Source organism: Meleagris gallopavo, chromosome 5, assembly GCF_905368555.1.
Source record: "Meleagris gallopavo chromosome 5, MGAL_WU_HG_1.1, whole genome shotgun sequence".
NCBI classification, from domain to species: Eukaryota; Metazoa; Chordata; class Aves; order Galliformes; family Phasianidae; genus Meleagris; species Meleagris gallopavo.
Genome location: NC_139408.1, coordinates 6,095,817 through 6,121,739, shown reverse-complemented (window position 1 = coordinate 6,121,739; position 25,923 = coordinate 6,095,817). Strand labels below are relative to the sequence as shown.

General features: G+C 50.1%; 2 protein-coding genes across 25 annotated transcripts in view; both read left to right on the top strand.

The window, feature by feature from the left end:
• Positions 1 to 6,880, top strand: part of DAGLA (diacylglycerol lipase alpha) — a 60,138-nt gene extending 53,258 nt beyond the window's left edge. For all 17 annotated transcript variants that reach the window (XM_085226025.1, XM_085226013.1, XM_085226019.1 and 14 more), the window contains one exon: positions 962 to 6,880. In XM_085226025.1, coding sequence (XP_085082151.1) covers positions 962 to 1,889 — 928 coding nt within the window. In that variant the 3' untranslated portion in view covers positions 1,890 to 6,880. The remainder of the gene's footprint in view (positions 1 to 961) is intronic.
• Positions 6,881 to 10,194: 3,314 nt separating this feature from the next.
• Positions 10,195 to 25,923, top strand: part of MYRF (myelin regulatory factor) — a 42,578-nt gene continuing 26,849 nt past the window's right edge. For 2 of the 8 annotated variants that reach the window (XM_085226006.1, XM_085226002.1), the window contains exon 1: positions 10,195 to 13,780. In XM_085226006.1, coding sequence (XP_085082132.1) covers positions 13,735 to 13,780 — 46 coding nt within the window. In that variant the 5' untranslated portion in view covers positions 10,195 to 13,734. Of the gene's footprint in view, positions 13,781 to 23,486; positions 23,659 to 25,923 lie in introns of those variants that run through there. The other 6 variants (XR_014883841.1, XM_085226004.1, XM_085226003.1 and 3 more) reach the window with 6 other exon arrangements.

The following is a 25,923-nucleotide window of genomic DNA, read 5'->3' as shown; positions in this document are numbered from 1 at the left end:
ATGGGAGGCACAGTGAAAACAGAAAAACATTGTAAGAGGCATTTCTACCACTTCCATAATCCAGTAAAGCTTTTTTTCTTTTTTTGCAATACACGCAAGCTGTTGTTGTACCATTGATAATTTTATGAAGTGGAAACTGTTCTGCTTGTATTCTTGTAGTTGATTCCTGTAGACATTCTTGTTCCACCCCCCCCCCCCAGTCTCCATAAGAAGGTGGAGGTATAGAATAAGCTCAAGATAAGAAGATTTCCTTTGCAAGGGAAGGACTTCTAGAACAGAGATCTCAGGTAGAGACCCAACAAGAAGCTGTGTGCACCTGGGTGAAGTGCTTTGAGTGATGCACGGCTGAGCCTCTTTGAAGTAGCACAAGTGAAATGTAAATTTAAAAAAGAATAAAAAATGATAGCAAATGATAGAAAAATGTTAAGGCTTTTGTTGCACCGAGAGTGGTCAGAGACAGCGAAGGAGAGCTGAGATAGGAGTGAAAGAGGAGGCAGCAGCAGCTTGTGATGAAGACAGGCAGAAAGACAGAAAACAGTGTAGGTCAAACAGCAGGGACAGGAGTGATGGCTTCTGCCAGACTAAGCCCACTGCTTCCTTTAGAGATGAGTGAAGGCAGAGTGGGAATCCCAAAGTACTGTTCTGAAAGGAATGAAGAAGAGGGCAGAGAGGTTTAGGTTTGTGGCAGTTGTTAAGGGAGGCAGAGTTCTAGCCAGGTTAACTCAAAGTCAGAGTTAGTTTACTGCCTCAGACTTTCTCCTGGGGTTCCTGAAACCTCTTCTCAGAACTGCTCCTGAAGATAAAAAATGCATCTCCTGCAATTGTGCATGACTCTGGTTAGATCAGCAACATGTGACCTCAGTGTGCATGAGGGAGTCTGTGCCTCAGGTTTAGTTTCTGTGGCTGCAGCTTGTGGTTCTGAGGAGTGAAGCAGCCTCACATTCTCTGTTTGTCATTGCAGGAGCAAGTCCCATTCTGAAATCAGCTTGGAGGGGTTTTATGAGACAAAGCCACTTTCTCCTGTGCAGAAAGACCCTGTGGAGCTTCTTCTCCTGGACACAAAGGAACGTCTGTCTGTGGAGCTGCAGGACCGCCGTGCCCCTCTCGCGACCATGGAGAGCCTCTCTGACAATGAATCCATCTACAGCTTCGATTCGAGGCGCTCCTCTGGTTTTCGGAGCATCCGAGGCTCCCCCAGCCTCCACGCTGTCATGGAGAAGGATGAGATGCACTGCTTTTATATAGACCCCGCTATCCCTGAGGAGAACCCCTCCCTCAGCTCTCGGACAGAGCTGCTGGCTGCTGATAGCCTCTCCAAGCACTCCCAGGAGACTCAGGCTCCCGACAATGCACTCAACAGCGGTGGCACCACCCCTCAGCGGCGCTGCAGTGAGGAGGGGGCCAGCAGCGAGGGGGACCGTGTTTCCTTAGCCCCTCGTGAGGAGCTGTCCCTCCAGAATGGACGGCTCACCGATGTTCCCAGTCCGCAGGTGCTGGAATTTGCTGAGTTCATAGACAGTCTCTTTAATTTGGATAGCAAAAGTAGCTCTTTCCAGGACATCTACTGCATGATGGTATCAGATAGCTCCAGTGACTTTGCGGAGATGCCCAAGTCTGTTAGTGATCAGGAGATCCTGTTGAGAGCACAGTATGAACCCAACTTAGTCCCAAAGCCCCCAAGGTTGTTTGCAGGCTCAACAGATCCTTCGTCGGGCATCTCTGTCTCACCTTCCTTCCCCCTTAGTTCATCTGGAGAGCTCATGGACATCACTCCCACAGGTGTGAGCAGCCAGGAGTGCTTGGCCACTGACAAAATCCGGACTTCCACCCCCACTGGCCATGTAACCAGCCCTGCCAAGCAGGAGGACCTCATGATTTCAGCCCTCTAGTGCAGGGTAAAGGAGTGCGGCTCTGAGAGCTGATCCCATAGGCTGAGTGCTGGGATAATACTCGGAGAGGAGGTGGTCGTCAGGCAGTTGGAATTGGTGGAGACAGCTGGAAACATTCCTTCTGGGGTGACATGGTGGTGGCACGCTGTCTGGAGGATGGATTGTGCTCGAGTACCATGCCTACTGCTGGGAGAAGAAGCATTGCCTCACAAGGCCTGCTACACTAAGAGGGTCTGAGTCACTAAAGGTAGATGCACGTTCCCTACCTGAGCCTGTCTCATTCCATGTAAGAGGCAGATTCCTTGCCCCAGGGCACCTGCTGAGTTTGGGAGAGAGATACCCTGCTCCAGGGAATTCTCAAGGGCAATGAGGTAGAAGTTTGAGAGTTGGATAGACAGAAGCAAGGGGGGTGGGGGGGCAGGCCAGATTTCCCCCCTGCCCCTCCCTTGATACCATTTCAGTGGTTTTGGAAATGAACGGATTGAGACTTTGGGCCTGTTGCATTACCATGTCAGATTTGGCCCAAGATCCAATTCGTCACACTTCCATGGGGATTGCCTTCCTGGGACACTCTCCTCTTTTAAAGCCATTGGGGCTGTATTCTCCCCAGATGCAGTCTCCCCTTTCCTGGCCAGGTGCAGCACTGTGTTGTCTCTCCCCTGAGTACTTCTGTGTTCAATGACCGCCAGGCTGCTCCTGAGAGGAACGGAAATTGCTCTGAAAAGCCCAAAGCCCTCTGCCATGTCTCTCCTTCACCAGAAAAAGTTCTCCTGGACATCACCGTCATCATTTGGTGGCCTGGACTGCTCTGAGCTGGCGATGCTTCTGCAGGACTGACAGCATTTTCATCTCAGAGCTGCATGGATGGATCAACTTAAAGATTCAAATGGCTCGTCTACACCCAGCGTTGCTTCCTCGGCACTCTAGGATCCCCTCCTGGACCCTGCCAGGTCCTCATGCTACCCATATGCAGTCATCACAGATCAGTGCCAGCCACTGTCATTGGGAGTTCAGGGAAAAGATGAACTTTTACTAAGTATTGGAATCTCTTGTATGTTTACAAAGCTGCTGAGCTTTTGGAAGGTATTTATTAAGCAAACAGGGAGGCTCTCTCTAGGCAAAAAGTATATTCATTCTCTCCTCCCTGCACCATTCCCTCTGGAGGCTGAGGGGGGAGAGGGTAAACAGGTATGCTCACAAATCTCCTGCTTTAGAAGCAGGGTGGGGTGATGGGAGACCGTTTGGCTCTGAGTCTGGAGGAAGCTGTGTCTCTCACCCATTCTCCCTGATGCACAATGTGTTACAAAGCTCAACCAAGTCATTAGTGAGAGTACCTAAGCATTGCTTTGCAGAGCCTCAATGCTCAGAGGAGCCTGCTGGAGCTATCCAAGTAGGGTATCTCCATGGTTTGAAGCAGGAAAGAAATTGCCAATCTAGAAAGTTAAACATACTGTGACCTTGTGCAATCCTTTAACTGACAGAACATTTTCAGCGGAGTTACCAATGCAGTCTCATTGGAGCTCTGTTCTCCCTCACTGGAAGAGAAATTCCTCTTTTAACTTCTTTCTAGCACTAGGGTCCTTAGCTGTGGTATTACCAATGTAGGAAGATGCTGTGCTTCCTAGGAGCTTGGTTTGTAACAGTTCCTGGGCTCCTGCGTTCCCTTAGGCTCTGGCTGTGCTTACCAGCAGCCCTGGTCATGGCTTAGGGCTGTGCTGTCCTGGATGCAGCACAGAGAGCACAGCGATATCAAATACTGTCACATCAGAGCAGGAGCACTTTATAGCTGCTGCGTGTTGATGTAAGTAACTTCAGGTGCACAGAAATGAACTGGACTTTGTCCAAGTGCTGATCTCCTGCTCAATTTCGTGTAGGATACTGTATCTCCCTGCTCTTTAAAAATTACAGGGCCCTTAGAAATGCAGGGCTTTTGTTCAAACAGGCAGTAAAATGTTGTCCCCGTGCATTAGATTTCTATACAGTCTTGATTTGGAGGGAAGAACCTCTGAATTAGCTGCAATCTGGAAAAGATAAAAAAAACCCACTTTGTTCCAAGCAAACAAGAAGTTGTTTGTTTTGTTAGTCCTTCAGAACAGAGAAGTGTTTCCCTTGCTGGGAAGTGATGGTTCAGAAGCTCATACAGACAGCTATGTAAGTGCCATCAGATCATCCACCATTGCAGACCACAGGGGAAGGCTGATTTGCTGCAGGTAGTCAAGAAGCACTACAAGAGTGATGTCTAGAAATAGGCACAGTTGTGAGGGGAAAGGGAGCTGTAGCATAGGGAGCCTGAGGCTAGCAGGCTAGCTCACCTCCTGATGCAGACTGCTGCCATGCACATACAGTGGGGGAAAGGACTTTGCTTCTTCCTTTAGTTGTTGGCAGAAGGTGGGTAGTAAAAACACTTAGCACTTCGGCAGAGCTTTATATCTGCAAAGCACTTTACAAACATGAAGGAAAGAATCACCTCTGTCCCTGGATGTGCACTGGTTAGGAGATGACTCTTTGAGACTGGGTGGAACTACTGGTGCCCTACCTGAGGGATGGTGAGGAGATGATGCAAGCTGAGAAAGGTGGATAACTTCCCTCTTAAGAACAAGTTGTTTCACTAATGACCCGATGCTGAATGGCTCACAGTATTGCACTAGAAAGTCACTTCTGACCTGGATATCTCCCATATGTCCTGGAAAACAATCATGGTGTGACTGTTTCTTTCTCTTGCCATTGGAACTGTGTCCTTAGGGATGACCTTGCCCTGACCAGCTGTAGCCGGAAACAGCCTGGCATGCTGCATTTTTTTTGCTCTGTGATTATTGGGCTTCTCTGAAAAGCCTGGAAATGCCTCATATTTGTCACCTGGCCTTGTCATAGACCAAGTCAAGGTGCAGAAGAGCCCTTCTGGTTAACATTCTAACTGTCGCATTATGAATGATTCCTGTTTTTCCATTGCTCTGTTGACAAACTGATCTGTTCCCAATCCTCACAAAAAGTCCTCACTGAGTAAATCCATGTTCTTTGCATTATTCCTGCTTTCAATGTCTGAGTGTCTTCATTCTTACCACTTCTGTGCTGCAGGAGCCTCTGACAGGCTGTTCTGTCCTGGCAAAGTTGCAGACACATCCTAAATCTGTAGCTACATCACTCATTCGTACTGCATACTGTTCTTGCTTTCTCTGCCCTCACTCTGCTCTGACACATAGCTGTCTTTGGAAACTTGAAGCTGCTTCTGATTTCTTAATCTCTCAGCTTCTGGTTCCTGCCCTTTGTGCCTTTTGGAGTTTGTGTGTTCCATTGATATTTCAGTGGGATGTCCTACTGTGCGTGGAGGCAGTACTGGAAGAGCAGTTTGTAGTGCAATAGCACATCCTTAAATCTTCTGTCAGATTTGCTGGTACAGGTGTGAAGCTAAGACCAGCGATGTCCAGCATTGCAACATCCCCTGCTCCTGTCCTGAAGGTGTTCACAGGATGCAAGGTATTTTCATCTGTTTTTACAGCCACAGGCTGCCCTCCAACCCATGGAAGCGAGTTCAAGGAGGCCCCTTTGATAATATTATAGTGAGTTTTGATAATCAAGCCCTTTGCACGTAATGCTGGCTGGCTGAATTTGGAGGCTCTTCTGCATGAATAGCAATTGCTCTTATTGTTTTAATCACAACAGTACCAACAAAGCAGGATCCTGCTGTGTGAGTATGCAGAAGTACTAAATAGAAAGGCAGCTCTTTCCTAGAACTTCGCATTATTCCCTCTCCTCCACAAAGCTTCACGTGCATTTTCTCTTAAAGCTGATGTTCTTTCATCTCTGAGCTCCCTATTCCTGTTGCCAGGAGCTACCTCATTTCTTGGTTACAGCATCTCAGGATGATGGGGTGTCTTAGTGCACATCCTTGGTAGCACTACCTAAAAAGCTGTCCCTGCAGATCTTGTGATGACACAAAACACAGGTGAATGGGATTTCTGATGCTGTGCATTGTCCCTGGATTCTTGTCTTGCTGCACTTCTGTGGCAGATAAAGCTATCAAGAAAGGTCAAAAGTACTTTTGACAGCAAGAGGCTCGGCAGATGCATTGAGGCATCTGTGGCTTTTTGATCAATATTTATCAATATTTATCAATATTTTCAGTGTTCATTCATTATTTCTGCAATCTTAAGAACTGTTCAAACTACGCAGGAGTTCTCTGAGATGTTTTGCTCGCTACAGAGGACTGAGGTAGCAAAGCTGGTTGTGAGCATAGACATTTAAATCCAGTGATCCCTGTTTGTGTGCTTTTAGGATGTTGTTAGCTGAAGATCCCAAGCAGGAGCAGGACTGAAGTGCTGCTGTCAGTGGACAAGGGCACCTGGAGGGAAAGAGCACTGAGGGTGTGTGTTCCTTGGGGAGTGTGTGCTCCTTGGAGATTCTCCTGCTATGGGAATCTCTCTTGGCACGTGGTCTCTAGCAGAGGAAACAGAACACAGCTGTTCTGTGTGAATGAAGCCCACCGAACCGGGTGAATATGGTACTACTTGGGTTATTTTACCTTACCAGGTGTCTTTTTGATTTGTCGCTGCTCTAGGTTCAGCGATCCCAGTCTTAATGCGCTCTAAAGCTTCTCCTTGTTTTTGATTAATAATGCTTCCCTCTTTTAATCCTTGCTGCAGCCTGTTTTCAGGGTGGCTGATGAGATCTGTGCTGTTGATTTGTAAAATACTTCTTTTTCATATATTCTTCATGCACTTACCTGCTATTAATTGCTGCTAAATTGTGCGTGACAGTATGTTTAGAGCTTTCCTTTCACAGCTGTTTCCCTATAGGAGGACTGGATAAGACAGCTCAGTCTTAATCAGCCCAAAATCCACATTTTTTTATCCTTTGTCGTTGTATTGGCACCCTGCTGCTTTCCCCTTTCCTAGTATCCAAACAGGATGCACATTACCCTGTCTATGCAAACAGTGCCTGGGTTCCTCTATGCATTTTACAACTAAATAAATGGGTGTCTCCAACAGGAGAAACTTGTTGGGGTGTCTTTATCTACTGAGTTTATCTAGTGAGCTACAAGCTTCTTGCTTTTGCTGGACGTCATGTGCACACATAAGTGCTGTATACATTCACCAGTGCTGGCCATATCAAAATCTCCCAAGGACGTTTAAGATCACTTCTAGTTCCAACAAACCTATCAGCTTTGCCATTTGCTTAATTATAGAATGATATAATTGGGTTGAAAGGGATCTTAAAGAACATCTCGTTCCAACCTTCTTGGTGGGGGAGCTTAAAAGCTCTTTCAGCTTTCCTGCCTTCTGTAGCATTACACTTTTTTCTGCTCAGACAGTCGAAGTCTGAGATCCCCTCCATGCTATCACTTGTTTCTGATCCCTTCTTCTCTTTCAGTTCACCCCACCAAATATGGATTTTTGCTGAGCTGTTTTTTAAATATTCTGCTGCCAACAGACTATCACAGAACTCCTCTGCGCTTTAGGAAGCCCATAGATGAATTCTGTGATCCTCTTTCTAGTTGGAAAAGCTTAGAGTAGGTAAATTTTTGTTGGCTGAATTCTTCCTTGGTAGTTCTAGAGAAGTAATATGTTAAAGGAGTACAAAGAGGTGGAAGGAAAATGGGTAGAATAGCTGACACTTTGAACCTATAAGCTAACATTTAGAAGAGAGATTTGCTTCTTGGCAGCTGAGATGTCAGTTTCAGGGCTGGATTTAGGCAAGAAGTGCATCTCTTGTGCCAAAGCTCCCCCTGATGGTGTTGCCGCATTGAGGCTGTGCTCCATGTCGAAGGGGAAGTGTGAGAGGTGCGTGAATCAGGTTGTGCCAGTGCTCAAGTGATATCCTTTCCCCCTTGCTAGCTCGTGAGTGAGCAGTGTTACCTCCCAGGGGGAGTCAGTGCCCCTGAGGGGCTGCAGTTCCAGCTCAGAGTAGGGCCTTTGCTGCCCAGGTATGTAAGTTTTACACCTGAGAGGGGGGCGGAGCCCAGAACCCAAACCTATTTAACTTGTAAGATGTTGTTAGAATGCAGAACTGTTTTTCAGAGAAGGTCAAAACCTGCAGTCTGTTCTGCAGAGCAGCAGTGCTGCTGACTTACTTGTGTGGGTGCCAAATTTCTACTCTTTTCTTCACCGTCTCCCTACTGTATCTGTGCCTAGCACTTCCCTAGCTGTTGCACTCTTCGTGTAGCATGGGAGGATGCTGCCAGCCTCAGCTTTGCCTGCTGCAGGCATTGCACTCTGGATATGTGAAACAGTTGAGGAACAGTTCCTTGTAATTCATAGCACTTTGCACTCCTGAAAAGCACCAGGAAATGTACACTGCTGTCTACAAGCATTTAGCTATCTTCATTGTTGATTTTGCTTGTTTTCTTGAATCCATGCCTTTTGTGCGTTCTGTCTTCCATTGGCCTGATGTCCTGCTTGGGATCAGACATCTGCCAGCTTCCTCTTCTGCTCTGCATGGTTTCTTCTCTGGCTGTATGAGTGGAGATGTGGCATGGCCAAGGACTGTGCTACCGGTACCGCTCTCTCTGGACTTGTCATGCTTCCCATTGTCCCCTGCACCCTCACATTGTCGCCAGGTGCCAACAGCAAAGCCTGACAAAGAGTGTTTTCTTTTCCCCACACTGCCCTTAATCCATGGCTCCTCAGTTCTGGATCCTTCTCTTGGGCAAAACAAGTGTTTTCTGTGCAGTAGGAGGGGAAGGTATTTCAGCATTTCTTTCCTTTGATTTATGTGACCTCAAGTGTGTTTGGAAGTTCCTCTTAGCTCTATTCATGAATAGATCTCCTCTGCTCAAGATCTGATTCTGTTTTTGCAAGGACTGATGCTGAAAGGGACATAACACATTCTGAGCTGCCCTGTGCAGTTCTGATTTTACTGACATTCCCAGGCTGGTTCTGGAACAGCCATCTCCCAAAGGTAAGTGCTTTCTCTTTGGAGATTCGGGCATTTTTGCAGCTCTCATTGCTCTGCATGAGTTCCCACCTCATCACCTCATTCTCTGCTTTGTTTTTCATTTATTGAAGCTCCCCTCCCACCCAGCACATCTATACAATGAAGGAACCTTTATCTGGCTCCTTATTCCTGCAAAACCATTAAACACAGCAGCACAGAAACAAGCTTCTTTCTTTCTTGAAATGGGGATCCAACTGCCTTGCTTTTCATCCCTTTGCACAGTTCTGATGGCTCAGAGTCGGAGGTACCTGGTGCATGTGGCAGTACCAAAGCAAGGTATATTGCTTGTATATTGCTACTGCCACACACATTTCTAGGGTTTTCTCTCCTTTATCAGCATCCCATAGTGCTCACTGGCCCCTGTCTGCTGGCCCAGGGGCAGCTGCTGAACCTGCAGCTTCCTAGCTTTTCTTCCGCAAACACTGCAGCGGATGGCGGAGGTGATGTCCAGATAACAGTCTCAAGGTCGTTCCTGACTCAGTGATAAACTTTCTCACTCATGTCAGCACAGGCATTATGCCTGCACTCATGGGACAGTACGAGAGGAACTCTTTGCCCTTAAGCCCCCATCTGTTAGCTCAGTTGTTGCTGCACTGTCATGCTACGATGGCCACTTCTTATGCCTCTGCTCTATTGCAGAGCCAGCTTAACCAGAGGAGCTGTAGGAAGCTGTTTCCCTTCTCCCTGTGCTCTCCAGTACCAGCTGTGTTGCTGCAGTCCAGCTGCATGGTGTTTGTTGGTGGAGGTTCCACACAGCACTGGCAGATGGTGACTTCTTTGCCTCCCTCTCCTCTCTATGTCAGCAGACACCAATGCCTCTGGAAAAAGCCCTTCTGTCACCTGTGTCACAGCCTGTGCTGGGGCAGCTCAGACTAGGATGGCTATAAATTTGCTCTTTGATCCCAGTTGCCTCTTCAGAGGTAATGCCTTTTGTGCTTATGTGTAGAATAGCCCTTCTAGGGAGCTTTCTGCAGGACTTGGGGCACTTATGTATGCAGTCAGGGGGAATACAGCACAGGATCCTGTGTTCCCATGCTCAGCTGAGAGATCACTGCCTGTCCCAGCAATGCTGGCCTCCGGATCCCTGCTCCGAGCTGCCCCAGCATGAAGACTACAAGGAAACTAAAGCACTCTTCATGTGCCATTCTCACTTGACTTTTTGTACGTATGTATGAAAGTTCTAAACTAATATTGCTGTAAAGAAAGATACAGATTAATATAGCATATTATATAAAGATATATGTATATAATTTTTTCCCCTATATTGTATGGCACTGTATAAAATGAATGTCGAAGCATGACTGGTGTATGTGACTGTTCCCAAGCCTGACCTGAGGAATGACAGCTGTGATTTGCCTGAAGTTTTGTCCCAAAGGGTTGTGCATGAGTTTGGAAGCCTGCACTGTGCTCTCTCATTGCTGTGGCTGCCTGGGGAACAATTCCAGTGTTGGTCTCCTTGCCAGCTCTGTCCCTTCTGGATCTCAGCCTCCAGTGCAATGGGAGAAACATCCCTGCAGAGCAAAGGACATGGTTTTGTGTAGGTTTGTCAGGCAGGATATGAATGCCTGGTGCTGTTTATGGATGAATAATGCCATAATCGTGAATATTCTGGATGGAGGAAAGCAATTGAGGAGGAAGGAGAAATAAGGGGAGCTGGGGGAGCATGGTCAGGAGAGGAGCAGGAGCTTTCTGAACAGCCATTAGAAACGCAGGCTGGAAAAGGAATGCCTGAAAGAAAATAATGCTATTAATCACTGCACGGAATAGTTTTTGGGGTTGTTCCTGAAGAGAGTGAGTACTGTCAGGGAGTTAAGAGCTCAGGGGTGGCTGAACTACTGAGTTCCTATAAAAACGCCCATAAAAAGTGCTGGTATGTTTAAATGCCTGCCTGACGCTTTGGTTTGGCTTTGTTTTGTTTTCCTACCCATAACTATCAGCTAGTCTCATAAAAAGATATTACTTCTATAAACACTTCCTCTCTCAGAGAGAGAAAACCATTAAACTCTGGATCCTACCCTTGTGTAAACACAAAATAATCCATGCTGTGGAGGGACTGTTCCAATACAGTTGCTAAGGAGAAAGCTTATGAATATGATCACAGCAGGCACTGTGGATGTCGCTTTGAGACCTGTTTCACTGTTGAAAGCCCTAGCAGGGATGGAGCTGCTGTTCCCAAGACTACTCTGGCTATTGGTATGATGGTGGCTATAGGAGGGATTTAGCAAGGAAAGTTTTTCAGCTTGTTGGCCATAAAGTGCCACAGCAGAGGGTGCTGTGCTTGTGCTGGCAGTGCTGCAGGCATCCTCAGGGCTGGAGTAGTGCTGCCTGCCTGCTCCTAGGGCTCGTTGCATGGCTGGCCATACAAACAGCCATGCTACTTGAAGATCTCAAGCTCTGTTGGGTGAAGCTTGAGATGCGAGTGCAGCAGGAGCTCCTTTCCAGCCTGCTCAACAGGCTTCTTGTGCTTCTGCTCATGGCTGTTCTGAACCCAGCACTGCTGGCTCCACTGCTGCTGGCTGCAGCCATGAAAGTTCCCCCAGAATGTGTGTCCCTCGCTGGCGACCTTCCTTTATCCTTTTAATCAATGGTGGTGTTCTCTCCATCTTGAGAACAAACCTCTTGTAGTTAATGGATAACCAGGGAGAGATTTATCAGCATCGTTCTCTTGCCAAGAGGAGATAACCGAGCGAGCCCGCAGTGGTCTGCTTCCGCCTGCAGCAGCTGCCTTGGGTGTGGATGGGGCATCCAAGAGGGGTGAGCCTGCATCTCTACTGCCTCTCTGCCTGCTGTCTGATACTGGAGGAGGCACACAGCCTCAGCACGGGGCTCTCAAAATAGTGAGGCTCCATGAGGATGGACCTTGCTTGATCCACCTGCACTGCCTTTGTGGTGTGCTGGTCCCACACCTGGAAGAGCAAGGTGCCCGTAGAATGCATTCCTGTATGGCTGGCCATTGTTGCTGAAATAAGCCAAGTTGGTCTCCTGCAGCTGCGTGCTAAGTGGGACATCTTGCCCCCAAAGCATTGGTACTGTGGTTGGTTGTCTTTCCACTTGGTTTTGCGACACTCCTGGGAATTGAGGCTCTTCACCAAGCATTTCTTCCATCCCTCAAGCGTCTTGGAGCCCGACTTCGTCTAGAAACTGACAGGAGTTTCATAAAGCATGAGTGAGAGGCAGCCTGAGCAAGCAGACTTTTGTTCAAGTGGCTGCACCACTTTCATTCTGAAATGCCTTCATTTGGCACAGCCAGCAGGAGGATCCCAGAAAAACCATGCTTGCTGAAGGGAGAAAAATTGCAGCAGTGTTTGAGGAAAAGAGAAGTTGTAACGCAAAGCAGAAAGCTATTGGGCAGCCTGGGGACCCACAAGGAGGAGAGAATGCAGTATCTGCAGGAAGATGAGGCTGTTCCCAGCAGGCGAGCAATCTAGGATGTACCTTACACATCTGTGATAACCCTATCAGCAGTGGCCAATGACCCCAGAGTGAATGACTCTCCTTTGTACCATGCTGATGAATATCCCAGCATCCTCTCTGCTCCTGCTGACTTGTCACCATGAAAAGTCTGAAGTTTCGGAGACCAAAAACTCTTCCAGCTGTGTTTGAGAACACAGGGTGAAGGGTGGGGGGCACTGAGTTATATTTTGGGTTTCAGCTGAACTTTGGAATTTAGTGCTGGACGGAGCTAAAGCCGCACCTTCCATGAGTAATATCCTTCCACCCCCTCCTTGGCTCGTGCTGCCAATTAGCCCCGTGGCATAGAGAGAGTGAAGTGTGCAGACAGGATGGCCTGAGGGAAGTGAGAAAGGGGTTCTGTGTATCCCAGCGAAGGAGTGAGGGTTGCCCAGAGAAACAGGAGGTGCCTCATCCATGGATGAGATGGCCAGGCTGGATGGGGCAGCCTGATCTGAGCCCTAAGGCAGGGGCTGAGGCTAGAGGGGCTTTGGGGTCCCTTCCAACCCAACCATTCTGTGATCTTTGATGTCCCTTTCATTAACTCCAGGAATGAGACTGGGATGAGAACAGCCATCCCCACACACTTGAGTCCAGCGGGGTTGTTTGTTGGGGTCAGGAGCCTCAGTTCTGGGCTCTATCACCTGTTGCAGGCCTTGGGCTCTACACTGAATGCAAATTTCCACAGAGCAAACATTTTGCTTCCTTCCCACGCAGCCGGTACCCAAAGCTGGTGGGGGAGGTGAGGGGGGAGTGAGGAACAAGGGCTGCGGGGCAGCAGAGAATAACAATTGTCTTAAGGGAAAGAAGCAGAGAGGAGAAAAAAAGGGCTGTTGAGCTCTTTCTTTCCATCCCTGAAATAATAGACCCATTACTGTCCCCAAACCTCAGCCCCCCTCCCCTCCCCGGAGAAGAATTGGTCACTGCACAGCTGTGCGAGTGAGAAAAATATATTTATATATATCAGAGAATCTGCCCTTCTGAATTGCTGCGCGGGGTCGGACAAAACCTCATTGTGCGCTTTATCTGCCCCGCACAGAATGGCCCCACAGTCTCGGGCTGGCAGGGGCTCGCCTTTTGGTGAACTGCGGTCGGATCACTGTGACTTCATTTAGATACTGTCCCGTTATGAGGGGGCGGGGGTTGGGAAGGCCAGAAAACACCGCCGACCCGCAAAACACCACCGACCCGACCCTCCTCCGCCCGCCGGGCCGCAGCGAGCATCGGCCGAGCGCGCCTCGGAGCTGCGGACCGCCGCAGGGAGCGGGGCCGCCCCGCTGCGCTGCTCTCCGCGGCCGGCAGGGGGCGCTCCGCGGGGCGGGGCGGGGCAGCCGTCGCCAGAGGCCGGTGGGCAGCGGGCGGCCGCGCTCGGCGCCGGCTGCGGCTCTGGGCCCCGCGCGGAGCGGCCCCGGGGGCTGTCCGTCCCCCTGCGGGCTCGGCCGTTAGCCCGGTGCATGGCACAGCTATGGAGGTGGTGGACGAGACGGAGGCTCTGCAGCGCTTCTTCGAAGGTACGGTGAGCGGCGAGGAGACCTCCTTTCTTTCCTTTCCCTTTTCTCTTCCTTCCTTCCTTCCTTCCTTCCTTCCTTCCTTCCTTCCTTCCTTCCTTCCTTCCTTCCTTTCCCTTTCCTCCTTCCTTTCCCTTTCTCCTTCCTTCCTCTTTCCTTCCCTTCCTCTTTCTTTTCCATTTCTTCCTTCCTTTCCTTTTCTCCTTCCTTTCCCCTTTCTCTTTCTTTCTCCTTAATTTTTTGCCTTTTTCCTTCTTTCTTTATTACTTTCTATCTCTCTTTCTCTGTTTCCTTTTTGACTTAAAAATGTCTTGTCCACGTAAAAACAGTGAAGAAAACTAGGGCTGAAGGATGTTTCTCCATCTATGCTCTTTGCTTCCTTTGAAGAACATTGAGCAGAGTTTTTTGCAGAGCCTAAAGCTGCTGTTTGTTTCCCTTGGTCATCTGCATCCCTTTGGTGCTGTTAAGAAGCATCTGTTATAACACAGTGTTGGAGAGGAGACGTTTGCAAAAGTGCAGCCCATCCTTTGCTCTTTGGAGGTGACAGGCCTGTAAATGCCTGATTTTGCAGAACAGAGATGGATTTTCCCTGGAATCTGCGTGAACTGGAGGGTTAAATGGTTTCTGGGTGTTTAATGCTGATCTGTTGGAATTCATTAATTTATGGGGATAAAGTAGAAACGTTTTGTTGTTCCTATGTAACAACTTATTTAAAGGTATCTGGTTTCCCTTGCCACGTGTATAAGTGATCTTTTTTTATAGTGGAATCCTTTTTCTTCTCTTGAATGGAGATTTCACACTAAATGGATTTCTCCCCGCACTGAAAACCCTGAAATAAGGAAGGAATTCCCTTCCGTTTTCTTGGTGCGGCTTTGCACGGGATCCAAGCTGGCATTCAGTATTTCAGCATCATCCCCTGGAATGTGGTCGCCTGCTCTGTGAGATCTGAGACTTGGAGAAGGATGGCAGTGTGAAAAGCACAGGGCTTCGCTCTGCAGCTGAGGAAGGACTGGGGAAAAGCAGAGAGCAGTGGGGCACGGCGTGGCCGGGATGGAGGGGTGTGAGGTTGGGAGGAGAGCGCGCAGGATGCTGGGGCTTCTGGCAGCAGAGCTAAAGGAGCTTGCTTTGGTCTTTCCATAGCATTGGGAGTGTTTGTCTGGAGCATTTGTATTTTGTATCAAAGGAAAAGGAGGGAGTTGAAAGCTCCTGACCCTTGGCTGGCATCCTGCTAGAAACCTTACCTTCCTCCCTGCCTACCACTCGCGTAAGGGAAAGAGTTACGACAGAGCTCAGCTATTTGGGATCCCTCTCTCTCCCAGCTAATTTATGAGATAAGAGGCTGTTAAAGAATGTATAGTGGGAAGGATGCGCAGAGCCGGGCTGGAGGGGCAGGGGAAGGGGGTGGTTTGGCTGTGGGGATTGGGCAAGGAGTGCCCAAAAGAGTGGTAAGCGCTGAAAGGTTGGAGGATTTGGGGTTGGGAAAGGTGGTGGTTAAATAGGGTTAAATGCAAGTTTTCATTGAAGGCATGTGAGACCCGTGTGTCTGTGCAGGGGCTGTGCTTGCTGCTGGGGTCACGGGAACCTCTGAGCTGGGAGGGAGCACGCTGTTTATCAGCAAGGCAGCGAGCACATTGGTGTTAGTGAAGAGTTTTGGCCAGAGGTGTGCTCACAGGCGTGTCTTAGTGATACTGGCTCCTTTTTTTGGTGAGTTTTATTGAGTATTATGGATACTTTCCATATGTCAATAGGAAATGCTACCCTAAGGGAGGCGATGTGGGTTATTGCTCTGTTTTCTTGCTTAGGAGGAAATTCTTAACTATGAGGGTGGTAAGGCTCTGCCCAGAGAAGCTCTGGGTTCCCCATCCCTGGAGGTGCCCAAGGCCAGGCTGGATGGGGCCCTGGGCAGCCTGAGCTGCTTGGGGGCAGCCAGCCATGGTTCAATGATTCTGTGATCTTTAAGTATCCTTCCAACCCAACCATTCTATGATTGTATGATTTTTTTTTGACACTTGGTCTTGAGGTAGCAGTGCAATTAGAGAGGATCAGAGTGTCTGGTTTCCTTTGAGGCATACAGAAAAACGTTTTTTGAGGTGCAGATGGATTTCACATTGACTGTTCTACCTTCTGTGTGCCCAGCCTGTGCATGCCCTGAGTGCATCTATGGCAGTAGGCTTTGCCATGCATTGCTGTGGTTCTCCATGTGGGGCCATAGCTCAGGGTAGAGGTGGCCTTGCGGTGTCACCATCTCTGTGGGGCGGGCTTGTGCAGCAGGGAAGGAAAGAGGCTTTGTGTGGGGCTCTTTGCTGAGCAGAGTGAGCCCGTGACAGAGTCGTCCTGGGGAACCTGGTACAGCACAAACACATGACCATCCCTCCTGGTAATCCCCTCGCAGACCCAAATCCCAGAGTGTAGCAGCTGTGTACTCCCTGGCCCTCCCACTCTTCCCCAGAGGAATAGAAAAACTGGCAATCAGCAGCCCTGCAAGCTGGACAAGCAGCAAAATGGCAGAGGGTGAGATCAGGGACGCAGCAGGGATTTGATGTCTGCTCTCACCATGCTCAGGATGCACTGGATCCGAGCAGGTAACAGTACAAGTCCCTCTCCATCTTCCCACAGCTCAGCTTCCCCTCCTCACTACCCTCTCTGCCTCTTTTTTTTCTGATTCCATTGCCAGCTCCGGGGAGCATTCCTTGGCAGAGGGAATTGCTCCATCCCGGAGTAGCAGGAGGAGGTCCAAGAGCCTTCAGCCAGAGTACTCATCCTTATCTTCGTAACACTGGTTCTTCTCTGCATCCTGCCTTCTTTCCTCAGCTTCCCCCAAACCTTCTTTCTCCTGGGTGGGAAAAGAACAGGGGATGTGGGGACAGAGTAAGCTACTCATAGGAGGGTGGATCTCTAAGGATACCTGATAAGGGGTCGCTTGTGATTCAGAGCCACATGCGCCCATGGAGACTGTGTTGGGGACGGTGAGAGGTACTTTGTCCATGCTCAGATTGATGTTGGTGTCTGGGGAGCTGATGCCAATGCAGGGACCAGCCACAAGGCAGGGAAAGGTGCCATGGAGCCTTGGAGAGGTGTGACCAGGCTGCTGGTGACTCTGAGATCCTGCTGTCACAAAGACTGCTGCCTGCAGCAGGTATCGGAAAGAGATGCAGGCCCAGAGGGTGCCCTGCTGGGGTGGGATGGAGGATCCAGCTGGGCCGAAGAAGTGCTGCTGATGGTGTGATGTGAGGGGAGGTAGCTGTGGTGCTGACTCCATCGTGCCTGGATGTGGTACAGTGATCCCAAAAGGTGGCCGAGGCCAGGAGCCTCATGGAGACATTTCTGTGTGTGGTACACACACAAACGTAAGAAGGCAGCAGTGAGTGGCTTGGATCTTCTGAAGAGAAGATGTGAAGGTGGGAGTTGTCATGTGGCCTTGGGACTTGTTGGTGTGAGTAGGGTGTGTGGCTGTGGATCCTGGCCAGGAGGTTGAACTTCTCCCTGAGACACAAAGCAGGACTTGGTGCTGGGCTCATGCTTGGGAATCACTTGTCAATGCGTGGGCCTTCTGGAGAGGTCCAAAGGGCTGAGGAGCCCAGAGGAGAAAGCTTTTGTCCCCAGCCTGCACCACAGCTTCTCCAAAAGCCACCAACTGCCCATCCATGGTTTTGAGTAGCAGGGCTAAGGGCTGCTTTGGCTTCTTCATAGGAATCAAGACTTCTTGCAAGATAAGGAAGCAAAGCAGGGTTTGTCGCCTGGAAATACTCCCTTGGAAGAACAAAGTTCTCCAGTGTATGTAAAGTGGTGAAAGTCTCCATTGATCAAAGTGTGCATGGTGAGTGCTGCAGGGAGCTGGGCACACGGGTATATGAGACAGGTCCCTGCAGTGCATCCCTGCCTGGCACTGCGGTGGCAGGGCTTGTTGGGAAGCCCCTTGTCTCCCTGCAGCCGTGCTGCTGGTTGGGGCTTGGACTTTGTGCTCTCTGATAAGAACCCCAGTAAGGTAAAGGTGCCTGAGGAATGATTAACCAGTGTGTGCGTCGCCAGAGGATGGGGGAGCAGCTGGAGGCACAAACAGGAATGGGCTGGTGGCTTTTGGGATGGAGCTGGCCGAATGCCTCTTCCAGGCTCCAGCTCATAGGGCAGCATCCTACAGTAGAGAGAACCTTCTGGAGTTTTCCAGGCTGACCTTAGAGCTGTGGGCAGGGGGAGATGAAGCTGTCAGATACAGGAGAGGTGCAGAGCCCAGAGGAGGGAATAAGGGTGCTCTTAGAGGCCGGATGGCTGTGGCACCACACTTGGCTACCTGTTGGCTCCTACATCAGGCTTCATGGGTACACCCTCTTCCTTCTCCTTATCTTTCTGAACTTTGTCTGTTTTGATGCCAGTGGGTTGTGTTTCATAGAATCATAGAATAGCCTGGGTTGAAAAGGACCACAATGATCATGTAGTTTCAACCCTCCCGCTACATGCAGGGTCACCAACCACCAGACCAGGCTGCTCAGAGCCACATCCAGCCTGGCCTTGAATACTACCAGGGATGGGGCATCCACAACCTCCTTGGGCAACCTGTTCCAGTGCATCACCACCCTCTGTGTGAAAAGCTCCCTCCTAATATCTAACCTAAACCTCCCCCGTCTCAGTTTAAGACCATTCCCCCTTGTCCTGTCACTATCCACAGTTGTTTCTGTAGCCTCTCTGGACTTAACCTGTGTTCACCTTTCCTTTCTTCCCACTCTTTCTCCTTCCTCATCCCCATTGCTCTATCAAGTCATCTATCAAGTCATCTTCCACTGCTCTCATTACTCACATGCCATGGTCTAGCTGTTGGTGTCTCCGATTTTTGGGAGAGGGTAATGAAAGTAACTCAGTTAGAATGTGCGCCAGATGACACTTATTAATAAACAGCTCTCATTGATGACTTTCAGTCCGTTGTGCTGATTACAGCTATCTGCTGGAAGTCCAAACAAACAGGAAACCAAACAGTTTATCAGTCAGCCCGATCTTGGCTTATCTCTTCTGTTATGACAAGTAATTGTTACGGACATTGATACAATAAAGCACTAAAAAGCACAGCTTTGACTTTATTGGAAATGAAACACCTGCTTAAATCAAAGCAAAAGCTTCAAAAGGGCACTGTAAGAGCCATCAAGCCATTGCACACAGTTCGCTGCTTGCTGATAATCTGATCGATGCTCGGCTCTGCAGAAGGACAGAAGCAGCCCTTTCCATGTTGAGGTTCTATTCGGATCAAACCCTGAGGTCAGTGAGGAGCTCTGGGTGGGCACAGGGAGGGTCTGTCCATCTGCATTCCCTCCTGTTTCAGTTCAGCCTTTGGAAAGGGTGCTGGCATGGAGAACTGGGCAGAGTTTTCATGTGCAGAGTGGAAAACATAGAGGAGAAAGATGATGAATGGTATTTCAAAACTTCTTTCATTGTTGGTGTTGTGGGGCTGAAGGGACACAAGACACAGCAATGTGAGGACCTGCAAAATGGGGAACATCAGGGCAGGAGCTTTCCTTAACTCATCCATGGCACAGATAAGTAGGTGATGGTACCATTGGGCTGTCCAGAACCTGCAGTGTTCCGTCCAAGCCAAGTCTGCCTTTGGAAGAGCTGGGAATGGTACCAGTGAACCAGGAGGGTTAGCAAACAGGGTACCACCACCACTGGTGCAGAACAGTGTCTCATCATGAGGGCTCTACTTTTCGCTGACAGAAATCCAGCCTGTAATATGCAGGCTAGAATGTTTTCAGTTAGCTCTTGTAAGGGAGTAGTAGCAAGGTTTTATAGGGCTTTTTAACTTGAACCACATGAGCTTTAAGAGACAGGCTTCTGGAGATGGGCTCTGCCTGAAGCCAACTCTAGGCTTGGAGCTCTGGGAGAGGGTACTGTATGGATACCCAGTGAAGATGGCTGTGGGTTTTCGTAAGTGTGGAAGCCCTGGGATGGAGGCGGTGGCACCTTGGACAGCAGTGTTCCCTTTGCAGCTGTGGAGGCAGAGAGATGAAGCCAGCTCCCCATCCCTAGGTGGCTTGTGGTGGTTGGAGTTGCAGAAATGTCTGCTTTGGGTGAATTCAGTCAACAGTGCTTCCTTGGGAGGACTGGTGAGCTACAGCAGGGGTAAGGAAATGGGAAGAAGTTTCTAATAAGGTCATTCAATGTTAAGGGAAATGCACTGGGAGGTCACAGGAGGCAGATAACATCAGGTTGATGGCAGTCAGAACTGGAGGTGTTATGGCTAGAAGCTTAGTGAATGGCCCAGCTGTGAAATCCTCACACTATTTAGGCCTTGATATGAATGGGGATTTAAAAAAAAAAAAAAAAAAAAAAAAAAGGAGCATTCAGGTTGGGTTGGGCTTTGAGGAGAGCAGCGAGGCTGAGCATTGCCTCCCAAATGGAGTGCAGCGCGAGCTGGGAGCAAGTGGCCTTGTGCTGACCTGTTCAGAAGGCTCTCAGAGGGGTTTTGTCATTGATCTAATGGCTCACAGAATTCCTGTTGCTTCCTTGCTTCCTGCTCTTCCCTCATAAAGACAGTTTTTCACAGCACTGGCAGGAAGCTGTGTTGTTTGCTGCATTCCCTGGCAGGAGCTGGAGCTGCAAGTGAGCATGCTTCTGGTTGGATTGGAAGGGTCCTTAAAGATCATAGAACCATAGAATGGTTAGGTTGGAAGGGTCCTTAATGATCATAGAACCACAGAATGGTTGGGTTGGAAGGGACCTCAAAGCCCCCTCAGCCCCAGTTCCTGCCATGGCCTGGTTGTTCGCCACTAGCTGAGGCTGCCCAGGACACCATCCAGCTTGGCCTTGGGCGTCTCCAGAGATGGGGCACCCACAACTTCTCTGGTTAGCCTGCACCAGGGCCTCACCAGTCTCTGGGTAAAGAATTTCCTCCTAAATCTCTCTTCTTTTTGTTTAAAACTGTTCCTCCTTTGCTGCATTGACATGAGACCCAGAGCACAGCCAGCCCTGCAGGGGGGACGGGATCCAAGCAGCACGTTCGGTATCTGTTCTGTATTGTCTGGGAACTGTTTGCTAAATCCCTGGTACAGGAGCTATGTTCCAGTGCAGGAGACAGCTCACGGCTCGTCAGAATGAGCAAACAGTGAGTTTTATTATGCCTCTCCATACCCTTCAGTATTAAAGAGAACTCAAAGCAGGATGCATCAGCTCATGAGCCAATCTTGAACCAATGCCAAGCATCGATGACCCAACACTCCCATTTGCAAGAGATTGATATTGGGTGCTCAGAAAGTGATGGCCCTCCCCAGGCCCTGGAAAATGTCCCATCTAGATAAATAGCTCAGCCTTCATGCATTTGGCCTCTTCTGGAGGCTGTCCAGGCTGGACAGGAGGGACCTTGTTGCCTTCCAACGAGAAGGGAGGAACAAGATGCCTGATCTGGACGTAGTGTTCTAGGCGCTGCTTGGCTGCCTGTAGGTTTGTGTTCTGTTGCTGTCTGATTATTAAGCTCCATGCCTAAGGATTGCTTTGCACAAGGCTGGCATGCATCTCCAAGCCCCACATGTGCACAGTGGCCCTACAGCCTCTATGGGAGCCAAAAGCCCCCAGCACTGGTGGCCCTGCAGCAGGGGCAGTGTCGCTGTGGTCACCCTGGGGTGCTCAGTGAAGGCTGGAACCCTCTCCCTGCTGCCTTATTCCCAGACACGGGGCTCACAGAGGGACCTTCTCCACTCCTGCCATCCTCACCGCCACCCTCAGTCCAGGCAGGGAGATACAGGCATTATCTTGTGGCTCTGCCGTTCCCCAAACAAACAGGGCAATGTGCCCCCCGGGCGGGCACCTTGGACCCCACCAAATGGCGACACTTGTGTGAGTGCTGCTGTTTCTGCCATCTTAGTGCATGAATGGACAAGCAGGGCATTGACGGCAGCGCGGACGCACACAAACACTCCACTGTGTCCCCTCTCACACCTTCCCCCCCTCCTCCTCGGCCCCGATGCCCAAAAGACAATGGCTCTATCCAAGTCGATGTTCACAGCTGGCAAGGCCAGAGGAGAGGCCGAGACCAGGGTGGGCAGCCCAAGGGCTTCTGGGGAGCAGTGGCTTGGGAAGGAAGGGACAAGGGCAGACAGGAGCTGGGGACATGTGGGTTGGGCTGGGAGAGGTAGAGAGGAGAAAGTGGACAGGCCAGAAGGAGAAAAGAGGGCGTGGGAGGAAGATGGAGGTGTGGGGATTCTGCTGACTTTGGTGTTGGGCTGGAGGATGGCAATGGTTTGGTTGCAGTGTGTCATGAATGGCACTGGCATGGAATTTTGCTGTTGGTTGAGCCTAGTTGTTGCTCCAAGAACCTTCTGACCACTGGGAACTCTGCAGCTCATCCTACAGTACCAGGATCTGGTGTCTTGGTAAAACCCCACCTCTTCTGTACCGGAAGAACTGCTCTGTGGCTTCAAGAGGGTAGGTGATGTCCTTGAAAGTGAGATGGCCATAATTCTGCATTGCTTGCAACAGTCCTGCCTTCATGGTTGTGAGGGGCATGTGCTTGTGTGTTTGAGCACAAAGGTGTCTCTTAATGTACCTGAAACCACCTGGTGAGAGCATGGAGAAGGGAGTAACCCCATGTATGTTAGCTCCCATCAGTGTTGGATCCTGAAGTTATAGAGCTGCTGAGTTGGCACCATTGGTTTCTCCCTTTGGCAATTCATGCAGACCCCAGCAGGCTGTCCTGGAGTGCTGAAGAGGATCAAAAGAGGGGCTAACCCCTAACAGCTCCAGGAAGGGCTCCTCTGTGCCTCAGGGCTTTGCTCTGGGGTGGTCCCAAAAGTGCTCCAGAGGAGATGGGGGAGAGGTCTGTCTTGGCGTCCCACTCAAGTTACAAGAGCCACTTCTGCCAGGAGGGACTGGTTATCGTTACAGTCAGGTAATAAAGAGCATTAATTGAGGAGGAATGCTGGGCTGGGATCTGAGGGGAGGCGGGGGCTGTGGGGTCGCATTCCTCCCTGCCAGAGGGGATGTGTTCCTCCTTTGCACCCACAGTGTTGGGACTGTGGACCAAAGCGGAGGTCATCCTGCTGTGCCTTAAGCATCCTGCTGTCCCCAGGCTCTGAGCAGCGATAGGACTGCTGTGTTCTCTCACCCTCGCTGCATCCCATCCCAACGCATAGGAGGCTGCTGTTCCCAGCTGGGGAGAAGCGATCCCAAACCTGCAGCTCCTGAGCTTAAATGGTGTTTGGTTAGCATGCTGTGGCCCAGATTCCTTGTGCTCGCAGCCCAGCCAGCAACCAATCCTCTGGGGCAGAAGAATAAACACAGGAGGAAGCTGTAAGGGATGCGGAGCTCGTGGGGCCCTGGGAATGTGCCAGTGTGGCAATGGGCTGCCAGGTTGTGCAACCTGTGGGTGCCATCTTGCTGCATGGCTCCTGGAGGCTTCTACCACATCCTCCCTGCTTGGTGGTGGCTTTCTCAGCAGGGTGCTGAGAAGGAACAGTCAGGCTTCCAGCACCATCACAGGTTTCTTGCCCAGAGCTCTCAGACTGGGGACCAGGTAGGGCCAAGATGGCAGAGGGATGCCACCATCCATGCTACCATGAGGCAGATACTCACTGTGGCTCTTTATTCATCTCCAATGCAGTCCTGCTTTTGGAGCAGAATGCTTCATTTGTCATTCAAACCAGCACCCCCTAAAATGGATTTCTGAAACCAAGCACAAAAATTCAGCCTCTGGTGCGTAGGTATGGGGATGCACCATGCAACCATGCATGGCTTGGCACAACCTCATCTCTTCTTCCTCCCCACTTTTGTTCCCCAGCCTGTGGAGATGGTTGACCTCATCATCTTCAGGTTCCCACATCTGGTTCTCGTTAGCGGATCCCAGGATGAAGTTCCTCCTCTCTCTCCCTTCCTCCCACCCCCAGGAGACCAAGGCAGGATTATAGGTGATTAGAAGACAGGCAACAGAGCAAGAATTGGGGGGGGAGGGACTGTTATAAATAGAAATACCATAAACTTATCAGCCTATCACTCAAGGTAAATTCTGGGTTTAATCTCTTAGACCTGTAAATATGATGACTTGCAGGGGCCAGATGCCTTTAACTCTTTCAGTGCCCATCTCTGATGGGAAGTGGGCTGCAGTGGAGCACCTGGAAAGGGGACAGGGATTGATATCGCCAGTAGAGCTGTGCCAGCAGCCCCGCGCTGTCGGAGCAAGGCAGCAAGTAGCTCTGCTTGGATGGCGGTCGTGTTTGGAGATTTGGGGAAGGCAGAGAAAACAAGTCCAAACATTGGGATTCCTGACATTCTTGCACATATGGGGCCTCTGCCCTGCTCGTGAGGAGGGTGCTGTGGGTTTAGCATCTGCTTCTTGTGGCAGAGTTTGCCTTCAGGGCCTCCTTGGTGCTGTTGTGAGGAGGGGTCTAAGGGTAAGGCAGGGCAAAGGGTGCTGGCAGGTTTGGGAGCTCCTTTGCGGCAGCACTAGCTGAAGGAGGGGTGAAATGGAAGGTTGTTTGACACAAGGAGCCCCTTCAGGAAGGTCAGCGTGCTGCTTGGTGCTGAGGGGATGTCATAGAGAGGAGATAGGTGACAAATGCTCTAGTGCCATGTGGGTGTTGAGCTGCTTCCTGCTCCCTCCTAATCCGACGTCGGAAGAGGAGGGACTGTTATTAGTGTCGTTAGGAGCTTGTGACTCAGTGGAGAAGCATTAACTTTTAATTAATCACCTAAGCTGGCTTTCAGTAAGAGCCTGGCATGTATGGGAGCCATGGGCGGTGGGACATTCCCTGTCCCTATATCCTCAAGTTGAGGACAGCCCTACATTTTCAGTGGGCAGCCACTTCCCATTGCACGAGCGCAGCTGGACCCAGCCTTGCCATTATTGAAGCAGCACAGCTGACGCAGCTCCTGCATCACATTTCTTATCACAACCCATGCCTAAGTCTCTGCTGAACACTTCCAAAGGTGACTTTTAAGAGAAGGCAGCAGAAAAAAAGGAGAGCCCAGCAGTGCTGCTGTCTCTGGAGGGCTTCCTGTCCTTTCTGGGTAGGTCCTGGGCTCCCCTTCCACTGTGGAGAAGCTGCTGGGGTTTGGAGATGGAAGGGAAACCTATTGGGGTCAGGTATCTTGAGGCTTTTTCCTGGACATGCTCAGTAGCTTGGGGAAAGGCAACAAAATTGGTCAAGTGCCTTTTTGGTTTCTTGGAATTGTAGAATCATTAAGATTGGGAAAAGTTCAAAGTCCAACTCCAACCTACCTCACCATGCCCATTAAAAGCCTACCTCACCGTGCCCACTAACCACATCCCTCAGTGCCACGTCTCCACATTCACTGAACACCTCTGGAGACAGTGACTCCACCACCCCCCTGGGCATCCTGTGCCAATGCACTACCACTTTTTTGAAAACATAGGTCTCCAGCCCAGAACTTGAGATAAAGACATGTCTTCCAATAGCTTTTGTGGCCAGTGGTTGCCAGATGTTTTGTAGCTTGGTTTTGTTGGCCAATGGTGAGGTGATGGAGAGAGTGCAGAAGAGGTGCCTTGATAGTGAAGGGTTGGGAGCAGGGTGAAGGATCACTGGGGATGGGTGGGGGACACAGGCACCCACGGTGAGCTCTCCCAGCCAACCATAGCTTGCAGCAGGACAATGGCATGGTTACAACCACAGAATTTACAGGGGACAGTGTCACCTCCTCCTGCCCACAGTGCCCAAAGGGCTGGATGTCCTCCTGTGAGTAGATCCCCAGGATCATTCCCTCTCATTACCAAGGAAGAGATTCCCCTGTCCATGCACATACCCTGTCCACTTGGCAAAATTCCCAGCTGGATTTATTTCTGCCAATTTGCTTGTCTTAATATGAAAGGGATTTGCAGAGGAGAGTGCTGCAATTGGCCAGATGTGGGCCAGAACCCCCCATATGGGGTTTTTCGCAGTTCACTGGTTGCCTTTCCCCCAGTACACAGCCTGTGGGGGGTGAGGGCTGGCCCACAAGCTTTGGGCCTCTTGGGAAGGGCCCTCTTCCTTATCAGGGCCAAGTCTCCTCTTCCACTTTCTTGGCAGTGTCTTTGGCACCAAGGACTGGCAGCAACCCCAGAGAGCTGCGGACTCCCACTTGAGACAGATAAAGAAAGCACTTTCTGTCAACAAAACCCAGCCCAGCTTCCCCAGGGCAGGAGAGGGGAGGAGGAGGCCTCAGGAGAAGGCAGAGGG